At 32.7% G+C, this 10,569-nt stretch overlaps 1 protein-coding gene across 1 annotated transcript in view; it reads right to left on the reverse strand.

Moving 5' to 3' along the window:
- The window catches only part of LOC107564234 (disrupted in schizophrenia 1 protein-like), a 68,006-nt gene that overhangs the window by 39,816 nt on the left and 17,621 nt on the right, over positions 1 to 10,569 (reverse strand). Inside the window, exons 5-8 of the mRNA XM_016249249.1 lie at positions 7,388 to 7,484; positions 6,838 to 7,040; positions 5,261 to 5,315; positions 146 to 248 (exon numbers count right to left, since the gene is read on the reverse strand). Coding sequence (XP_016104735.1) covers positions 146 to 248; positions 5,261 to 5,315; positions 6,838 to 7,040; positions 7,388 to 7,484 — 458 coding nt within the window. The remainder of the gene's footprint in view (positions 1 to 145; positions 249 to 5,260; positions 5,316 to 6,837; positions 7,041 to 7,387; positions 7,485 to 10,569) is intronic.

Here is a 10,569-nt window from a genome sequence, read left to right on the forward strand (position 1 = left end):
TAAGCATCCCAGTGGAGGAAGGCTGTACTCTTTGAGCCTGTCAGTCTGTATTGGCTAGTGCTGTCGAGCACAAAGTGACAGTGACATTTGAAACAGCCGCAGGAGGCGACGGGTTCAGATGAGCACAGAAAGAGCGCAGAGGTACCTGAGATGGCCACGAGCTTCGCCTCATGAAGGGCCAGCAGCTGTGCTTCACTCTCGCTGACCTTCCGGCGCAGACTAGAGCCCAGTCTCTGACCCATCACCACCTGAACCACGAGAAACAGAGATTATAAACCTGGAGGAAAAGAGCAGTCACTCAACTTACTGAGGTTAAAGTGAGTTCAAATAAACTAAATGTGATATTTTTCATTTCCTCCATCATTAGGTCATCACATTTCACATCATCTCTCATCTTCAGATTGAGACCTGAATACTGAATGCTAATGCACGACAGCTGTTAATATTTAGATGTTTATTCATGTAGAAAACTAAATCTAAAAAAAGACTAAGGGCACGTAGAAGTTACATAGAGGTTTTAGACTCTTAAATAACATGAAAATAATATCGAAAATAAAATATAAATTTATTATAGCTCAAATAAAATAAAAATATTTTTTAAAGAGAATAACTTATATAAAATAAAAACACGTAAATACATATTACATTTGTGCCACAAACGTGTTTTGTTATAGAATATTGTAAATAAAATAAAATAAAAATCTTAAATACAACATACATTTGTGCCACATAAACATTTTTAAGATAATATCTTACAGAAAGGAAAAAAAAGGAAAGAAAACAAAAAATAAATTCAACAAACATTTGTGCCACAAACTTTTTAAAGAGAATATCTTACATAAAATAATACAGTAACAGAAAAATCTTACATACAAGATAAATTTGTGCCACAAACTTTTTAAGAGAACCTTCAAAATAAAATAAAATACAATTCTTAAATACAACATACATTTGTTCCACATAAATGTTAAGACAATATCTTACATAAAATAAAATAAAAATCTTAAATACAATGTACATTTGTGCCACATAGACTTTTTTGTTAAGAGAATATTAAAAATAAATAAAATAAAAATCTTAAATATGACATACATTTGTGCCACAAACTTTTTAAAGAAAATCGTACAAATAAAATAAAATAGGTTTTCTTTTTAAGAAAATCTTTAAAATAAAATAAAAATCTTAAATACAATGTACATTTGTGCCACATAGACTTTTTTTGTTAAGAGAATATCAAAAAATAAATAAAATAATCTTAAATACGACATTTGTGCCACAAACTTTTTTAAAGAAAATCTTAAAAATAAAATAGAATTTCTTTTAAAAAATTAAATTAAATTAAAATTAAAATTAAATTTAAAATAAAATAAAATAAAATAAAATAAAATAAAATAAAATAAAATAAAATAAAATAAAATAAAATAAAATAAAATAAAATAAAATAAAATAAAATAAAATAAAATAAAATAAAATAAAATAAAATAAAATAAAATAAAATAAAATAAAATAAAATAAAATAAAATAAAATAAAATAAAATAAAATAAAATAAAATAAAATAAAATAAAATAAAATAAAATAAAATAAAATAAAATAAAATAAAATAAAACTGAGCATTCTGGAAGCCAGTAATTTTAGGCCAGATGCCACAGCAGACGACACACTGGCCCTCCCGATGTGAAGGCGGTTGTGCACTGCAGCCGGCTCTGCCATCAGATAATGGTGCATCAGAGGGCAAAGTCACACTGTGCCATTTTTCAGGCAGCTCATCTCCTCTCAGCTCCACCCGCGGTGAAAACACACAGCGATCCCAAACACCAGCTCTCACACACACACACACACACACACAGATAAATGACTGTTTCCCATGCTGCTCACAGGAGGAAAGCAGCTCACTGTGTCTCTGACTGTCGTGGGAGAGCGACACATGCTGACTAACACACACACCACAATGCACTGCAACAGGAACTGGAGACTCACGTCCAGAGTGTATTTGGCTTAAAAGCACGAGTGTTTTATAATGAATGCTGGCTGAAGGTGTTTTAGATTATATGGTGGTCAGTGGTTTAGTCATTCTGAATGGATCTGTACATGTACAGTCAGGTCAAGGCATCTCCCTGTGAACACTTCTGCTCTCTTATCTGTTCTTACTCCACACATCTATTAAATGTGCGCAGTTTTCTAGTGTACTTTCTTTAACTTCTCGGGTAATATCAATGATATGACCTATTTCAGATGCGGCCGAAATGACAACAACAGTGGTTACATGCACATATATTTAATTGTCTGATCAAAATTATTGCTAGGGACAATTTAGTAGTCGCTGGATATTGGTAGGGACATGTCATAGCGTCTCTATTAAATTCTACACCCTTGTTTATTAGTTTCATTGTTTTTAATATGTCTGTATAGTTTGTATTCATTTTTCTTTCCGTTTTAGTATTTTAGTACATAAAGTTAAATTAATGAAAATGAGAAATGTTGCCTTGGAAACTAGTTGAAATAATACGTTTTTTATATTTTATTTTATTTCCGTTAACATTTATTTTATTTCAAGTAACGAAGACGTTTTTAAGTTTTTACTTTTAGTCTATTCTCAAGATAACAATAAAATGTGACTTATATACTGATGCGTTATGTATGCGTTTTTTCCCCTCAACAATGCAATTTTGACCTGGTGTGACTTATAGTCAGGAGCAACTTTTTTTCTGGAAAATATGGTAAGATGTCTTGCTGTGAGTATGTATTAACTTTTTCAATTGTTTCTATTTCCATCTCTCAAAAGGATTTTTTAAGGAGAAATATCTGAGACAAAGTTGATACTTAAGGAACAAGGAAGGGTTGAGTATACTCTTAAAAATAAAGGTGCTTCAAAAGGTTCTTCACAGCGATGCCATAGAAGAACCATTTTTGGTTCCACAAAGAACCATTCGGTCAAAGGTTCTTTAAAGAACTATCTCTTTCTTACCTGTTTGTAATCTGAAGAACCTTTTTTCATCACAAAGAACCTTTTGTGAAACAGAAAGGTTCTTCAGATGTTAAAGGTTCTTTATGGAACCATTTAGACAAAAAGGTTCTTCTATGGCATCGTGAAGCACCTTTATTTTTAAACATAATTAAATAATTTTATGGTTTTGTGCCCCTCACAGGCAATAATTCATTGCAGAAAACAATGTGAACCCATACGTAATTTAGTCTGGGTCATATATCTATTATTTTGCTTCGTTTTGTTCACGGTTTTTGTTAAGAATGAGAACATGATGCAATCTGTTCTGACGTCTGCTGACGTCTGTCTCTGGCTAATATGGCCAGAGACAAGTCACATTGATTTTTGCTAAAATAACAAAGTTAACTAAAATCTCTTTATGTCAATAACAAAATAAATGCTTTCTTTCCCTTTTTCAAAAGCTATTTATTTTGTTATTCTAACTATGCATGATTAATTGCTACAGGAAGTTGCACTTTATTATTTGCACTTTACTTATTTTTAGCTTTGCATTTAGCATTACGAACCACATCTGGGCTCTTCAACTGAGAACCATTGCCTTAAATGAAATATAACTGAGTACAAACTGTCCCACTGGGAGTATTTGGCTTAAAAGCACGAGTGTTTTATAATGAATGCTGGCTGAAGGTGTTTTAGATTATATGGTGGTCAGTGGTTTAGTCATTCTGAATGGATCTGTACATGTACAGTCAGGTCAAGGCATCTCCCTGTGAACACTTCTGCTCTCTTATCTGTTCTTACTCCACACATCTATTAAATGTGCGCAGTTTTCTAGTGTACTTTCTTTAACTTCTCGGGTAATATCAATGATATGACCTATTTCAGATGCGGCCGAAATGACAACAACAGTGGTTACATGCACATATATTTAATTGTCTGATCAAAATTATTGCTAGGGACAATTTAGTAGTCGCTGGATATTGGTAGGGACATGTCATAGCGTCTCTATTAAATTCTACACCCTTGTTTATTAGTTTCATTGTTTTTAATATGTCTGTATAGTTTGTATTCATTTTTCTTTCCGTTTTAGTATTTTAGTACATAAAGTTAAATTAATGAAAATGAGAAATGTTGCCTTGGAAACTAGTTGAAATAATACGTTTTTTATATTTTATTTTATTTCCGTTAACATTTATTTTATTTCAAGTAACGAAGACGTTTTTAAGTTTTTACTTTTAGTCTATTCTCAAGATAACAATAAAATGTGACTTATATACTGATGCGTTATGTATGCGTTTTTTCCCCTCAACAATGCAATTTTGACCTGGTGTGACTTATTTTCCAGAAAAATTTTTTACAAATTACACAATGATTGATGTTTGTAAATGTTAGAATGCTACATTGTTGTCATATGACCTTATTATGTTGCATGCCCAGTTATCAGAATGGATATTTCCCATTTTTAGTTGAATTTTATTAAATCAAAAATAATTTTGGCCAGTATAATCAAATTAGTAGTTAAAAATAATGTCTAAGATCATTTACGGTTCATTAATCAAACTGGAAATGGAAAAGAAAGACTGGAAAGTTGAGTGCATTGCATTGTGGGATACAGTATCTCCAACAGCGTATAATAGTGTGAGTAGCATAATAGTATGTTATTCCATTATACACTTCCAGATCAGCATCTTTTTTCTTGCTTTACAGTAAAAAACAAGAAACGGCATACATTTACCTGAGATTTTGAGATCTCAGAGAATTGTCTTGTATCATTTGCACTTTCACTTATGGTTTAAATTTAATTAGGCTTATGCTTAAAACAAGTACATAAATCTGGCATTATGAGGTTGTGAATGAAACTAGACACATCTCACCCAACTTAGACATAACAGCAATAATATTTAAAGCAATAACAGGATTGTTCAGTCTGAAGGTGAAATTATATTTAATAAGATTTAATATTGACTGGTTAGTACACTGGCTAAAATAAAAATCTTTAATACAACAAACAGTTTTTGCCACAAACTTTTTTTTAAGAGATTATCATAAAATTAAATACAACATACATTTGCGCCACAAACTTATTTGTTAAGAGAATCTTAATAAAATCAAATAAAAATCTTTAATACAACAAACATTTTTGCCACATAAACCTTTTTAAGAAATTAATCTTAAAAGAAAATAAAAAAAATAAAAGAAAATTTTAAATACAACATGCACTTGACTCATTTATTTAGTTTAATCAATTTTTTTTGCTAAGAGAATCTTAACCGGAAAGAACAGAAGATTAATATGTGATTGAAATGCGGACTTACTTTAGCCGTTGCCTCTTTGACAGATAAACTCAGCGCTCGTTCTTGCTCCTGAAGTCTGGAAATAAAAGTCAATTATAAATATCAGTGATGCTGAAAATGAGATTTGAACAGTAAAGTCATAAATTGTACATTAAAAAATAATGCCAAATTTGAGGTATAGTAATAATGATGCTTGACTTAGCAAACACTACTAATAAATACAGGTTAGCAAGCAATATCGATGCAATATATACTGTGATTCAGGGTTATTATTACAACTAAATAAAAAAAATGAAATAACAAATTAATAAAATAAATATAAAATATTGAAATAAAATATTTTAATCACTTGAAATGAAACGTTAACTAAAATATTTAAATTTAAAAAGTTTAAGTTTAATTTAAAAAAATAATAATTTAAAAGGTTAAACTTTTACTATTTTATATCAGCTAGTTTCTCATTTTCATTTCGATTAAGTTGAAGTACTAAAACGAATTAATAACAATTAAATATTTCATATACATTTAAAAAAAAATAAAAACTACTAAAAATAATGAAAACAAAATTACAAAAACTTGAACTAAAATTAAAGTGAAAACAGAAAATATTAAAATATTAACAGAAACTATAACAGTATATCAATGATATTAAAATAACTGCTGTGATTAAACAAATGGATAAAGCGCCTCCTGCTGGTAATATACAGGTTTAATAAGTGGATTAGATGTCAGTAACACATCTCTAAAATATCAGCTATTCCTCATCAAGAGCCTTGAGCGATTCTTCTTAAGCATTACGCACAGATATTCATCCACACCAGCATCTGAAACCATTAACTCTGTGGAGCCTGAAAGCAATATAAATTCATAACCGTGCTGAAAAGTGTCTCTCATTTCCAGAAGGGCCGGGTAAAAATACAATAAAAGAGAGAGGATTGCATGGAGAATCCATGTGGACTCAGCTGCTTCTCCTCAAAACTCGCTTTAAAACCGGCCCTCAGTGCAGGAGAAAATAAATCAATCTCTCAGCGGGGTTTGTTTAGCTGCGCTCAATGTTATGACCTCAATCTGCACCGTACCTCCAATAAATCTACATATGCATCAAAATCAATCTGTGAGAGGCCAAACACAGTCATGCAATCTAGAGTTCAATATTTCTCTGCTCAGAGACAGACCTTTCATCGCCGCTAGAGATGACCTTTGTTTTTCACAGAGTGTCTCCCTGAATCTCCTCCAAAAACTAAATCCACTGAAGAGAAGATTTAACTGAACCACGTCAGTCTCAAAAACGCATCATGCTCTTACTTGTGTCTTGACTATTAGTGACGTGCAGGTTTGAATGTGCACTCTGAAAAATGCTGGGTTAAATACAACCCAGTGCTGGGTAAAATAGGGACAAACCCAGCAATTAGGCTGGTTTTGACCCAGCGGTTTGGTTAAATGTTTAACCCAACCTTCTGGGTAGTAACCCAACCGCTGGGTCAAAACAACCCAATTGCTGGGTTTGTCCCTATTTAACCCAGCATTTTTTAGAATGTGTGTAAATGAGATATGAGACCTCACATTTTTCCACATTTTGCTGCTCTGTTTGTCCTCACCTGACGATCTCCACGGGTGGAGACACACTGATCTGGGCCCGGTGTTCAGAGGTGATCATGTCCTCCAGCACTCGACCCATCAGCCGCAGCTGAGTCGAATCGCAGGCTCTCAGGACGGGCTCCTCCAGCTCCAGCTGCTCCTCCACAGCTCTGCTCTGCTCCCGCAGCTCCTCCAGCCTCCGCTGAAGACCACACATCTCCTTCTGAAGAAGCACAACCCATATTTAACCCTTAACCTATTACTGAGCTAAAATCAACAACGGATCGCTCATATGGTCTCAAGCCAGAAAAAGCAACAAGATTTCATGCTGATAGTCAAAAGCCTGTTTCTGCAAGGATAACATTATTTCTGCCATTTAAAGGGTTTAGATCCATAACCATTAGATGAAAATCTGTATCTGTGCATGTTAAACATTCATGTAACAAAGGCTTATTGGTGCTTATGTACTGTAGTCAAATATTCTACAGGTTAAACATCAAGTGACAAGTTAATATGAAGGTTCTGCAGTCATTATTCATATTTCAGTGATGATCATATATTTCTGTTCACCTGAATCCTCTGTTTTTCCTCTAACAGCTTCTCTCGTGTTCGAGGTTGACTCTGAGAGCTGCCCGATCCCTGATCGTCACTCAGTTCACCATTTTGCCTGTTTGAACATTTTTTATTTATAATCAGCCACTGCAAAACATGACTAGAAATGTGTTATTATTGAACACCAGGGTTATCATAGTTAAATATAACTAAAACCATAATAAACTGTTACTTGAAATAAAATGTTAACCAAAATAAAATAAAATAACTTATTTTATTTCAGCAAGTTTCCAAGGCAACATTTCTCATTTTCATTTAGTTTAACCTGATGTACTGAAATAACTAGAGCCCGACCGATATATCTTTAGCCGATATTATCGGCCGATATGAGCCTGTCGCCGATATATCGGTATCGGCGAAAATGCTGCCGATATGAAAATTGTTTTTGCAGAGCATATAACGCAGATAAAATGCTTGAAATGGTGTAATTATTTAGTTTGTCCTGCAGAGCGCGCTCCATTGTTTGCTACTGGTGACCTGGATGAAATGCTTTAAAGCTTAAGTCTATGGAAAACCACTGAAACTTTGAACGGCCAAAGTGCAGCGTCTCTAAGTCTCTGTAACAGTGCGGCAGATTCGCACCAAATTCGGGGGATCCCTTCAGCTCAATCGATATCTGCCTTTTTTTACTCCCTAATATCGGTATCGGCCCAAAAAAAACCCATATCGGTCGGGCTCTAGAAGTAACTACAACTAAACCTAAAAAAATTTCCAGTAAATTTTGGAAATATTCCAGAATTTTTTTTAACTTTCCAGGGATTTTTTTTTTAATATTCCAGGGATTTTCCACCCCTTTGCAACCCTAACAGAAATATTAAAAAATATTTTCTCGATTATAGTACTATAACATTTTAGTAAACTAAAACTATTAATAATCATTTTCAGTAATTGACAAAGCTGAAATAAAATACAAATATTAGATACAAATATTAAACTTAAAAATTAGAAATGCTGCCTTGGCAACTAACTGAAATAAAATGAGTTGAAGCTGAAATACTAAAATGACTAAAGCTAAAACTGAATTTAAAAAATGAATTAAAGCTAGACAGAATTTTTTGTTTTTAAATATACAACAGCACATAAAAAATTACTAAAACATCACCTAAAATGAAACCGAAAACTTTGAATATCAGAACAAAAGCAAAGTTAAAAATATGAATAAATGATACTAAAATAACACTTGCTTTAAAGCTTAAGTCTATGGAAAACCACTGAAACTTTGAACGGCCAAAGTGCAGCGTCTCTAAGTCTCTGTAACAGTGCGGCAGATTCGCACCAAATTCGGGGGATCCCTTCAGCTCAAGGAACCCTCTCGAACGCGAATTGAGTGTACGTCTCGAGGCCCTCTTTCGAATGAGACCACACGCGTCGATAGCCCCCGGGGTTCGGGAGTTACGGGCGGTTAAATTCGCGGTCCGACTCCGACCGATCTAGCGATCCCGGGCTACCGATGCACGGAGGGCGGCGGCTACCGATGCACGGAGGGTGGCGTTCGAGAGGGCTCCTCGAGCTGAAGGGATCCCCCGAATTTGGTGGAGATCTGCCAGCGCGTTCGCAAGATAGTGACACCAGCCAAACACTTTGACTTCAGTAAGGAGGTCTCTTGTTCAGGCAGCAGCATTCACGCATTGTCTTATTCGACCGTAAATGCCCTGCGAAGTGGACTTCACATGATATTCCGCCATGATTCCAGTTCCAAGGGAACGTACACGTTACATTAAAAGGGCATTAAAGTGCGCGAGACGTGAATTTATATTTATTTACAGAGGTATATTATGTCACACTTCACACTTCTCTAGTAAGTTTTGTCTGAGTGTGAAGACAGTAGCGCAAATCCATGAACGAATGTTCCAAAGTGAAATAAACTTAAATGGAATAAAGTTGAATGGAATTTAATTGAATTAAAGTTGAATAAACTTCAACTTTACTGTTCAGTGCACTGATGTCAGACTCATTTTGAATAAAGTTTATTGTTAAATTGTTAAATGCCCTGCCTCCATCATTACACGTCTTTGTCACATCATTATAAGTGTTTGATCACCATATTTGAGTGATTTATGTATATATATTCTGTTTATGTATATACTGTATTCTATATATAGTACCAGTCAAATGTTTGGACACACGAATGAGAAAGTGTCCAAATTTTTGACTGGTACTGTACTATAATATGCACAAAGAATATCGGCCGATATATCGATATCTGCCTTTTTTTACTCCCTAATATCGGTATCGGCCCAAAAAAAAACCCATATCGGTCAGGCTCTAGAAGTAACTACAACTAAACCTAAAAAACTTTCCAGTAAATTTTGGAAATATTCCAGAAATTTTTTTAACTTTCCAGGATTTTTTTTGGAATATTCCAGGGATTTTCCACCCCTTTGCAACCCTAACAGAAATATTTAAAAATATTTTCTCGATTATAGTACTATAACATTTTAGTAAACTAAAACTATTAATAATCATTTTCAGTAATTGACAAAGCTGAAATAAAATACAAATATTAGATACAAATATTAAACTTAAAAATTAGAAATGCTGCCTTGGCAACTAACTGAAATAAAATGAGTTGAAGCTGAAATACTAAAATGACTAAAGCTAAAACTGAATTTAAAAAATGAATTAAAGCTAGACAGAATTTTTTGTTTTTAAATATACAACAGCACATAAAAAATTACTAAAACATCACCTAAAATGAAACCGAAAACTTTGAATATCAGAACAAAAGCAAAGTTAAAAATATGAATAAATGATACTAAAATAACACTGGATCTTTGTCACTTCTAATCGGTGTCTCAATGATTATAATAAATGAATTTATTACAGCTGGTAAAAAACGTTGTTTATAACCAGGGTTATTATTGGTTAACTAAAACCAAAACCAGAACCATGAAAAAAATCATTAATTAAAATAAAAATCAACATTACCTGTAATGAAACCAAAACGTTAAATCAACATTAACTGAAATAAAATACAATATAAAAATTATATATAAAAAGCACTACAATAACTAAAACTAAAAACTTAAACCTAATAAAAAAAACAGTAGACATATTTAAAAAAAAATAAAAAAAATAAAAATAAATAAATATATATATATATATATATATATATATATATATATATATAAAATAATAAA

The sequence above is a fragment of the Sinocyclocheilus grahami genome, unplaced genomic scaffold, assembly GCF_001515645.1.
Source record: "Sinocyclocheilus grahami isolate Dianchi unplaced genomic scaffold, SAMN03320097.WGS_v1.1 scaffold918.1, whole genome shotgun sequence".
NCBI classification, from domain to species: domain Eukaryota; kingdom Metazoa; phylum Chordata; class Actinopteri; order Cypriniformes; family Cyprinidae; genus Sinocyclocheilus; species Sinocyclocheilus grahami.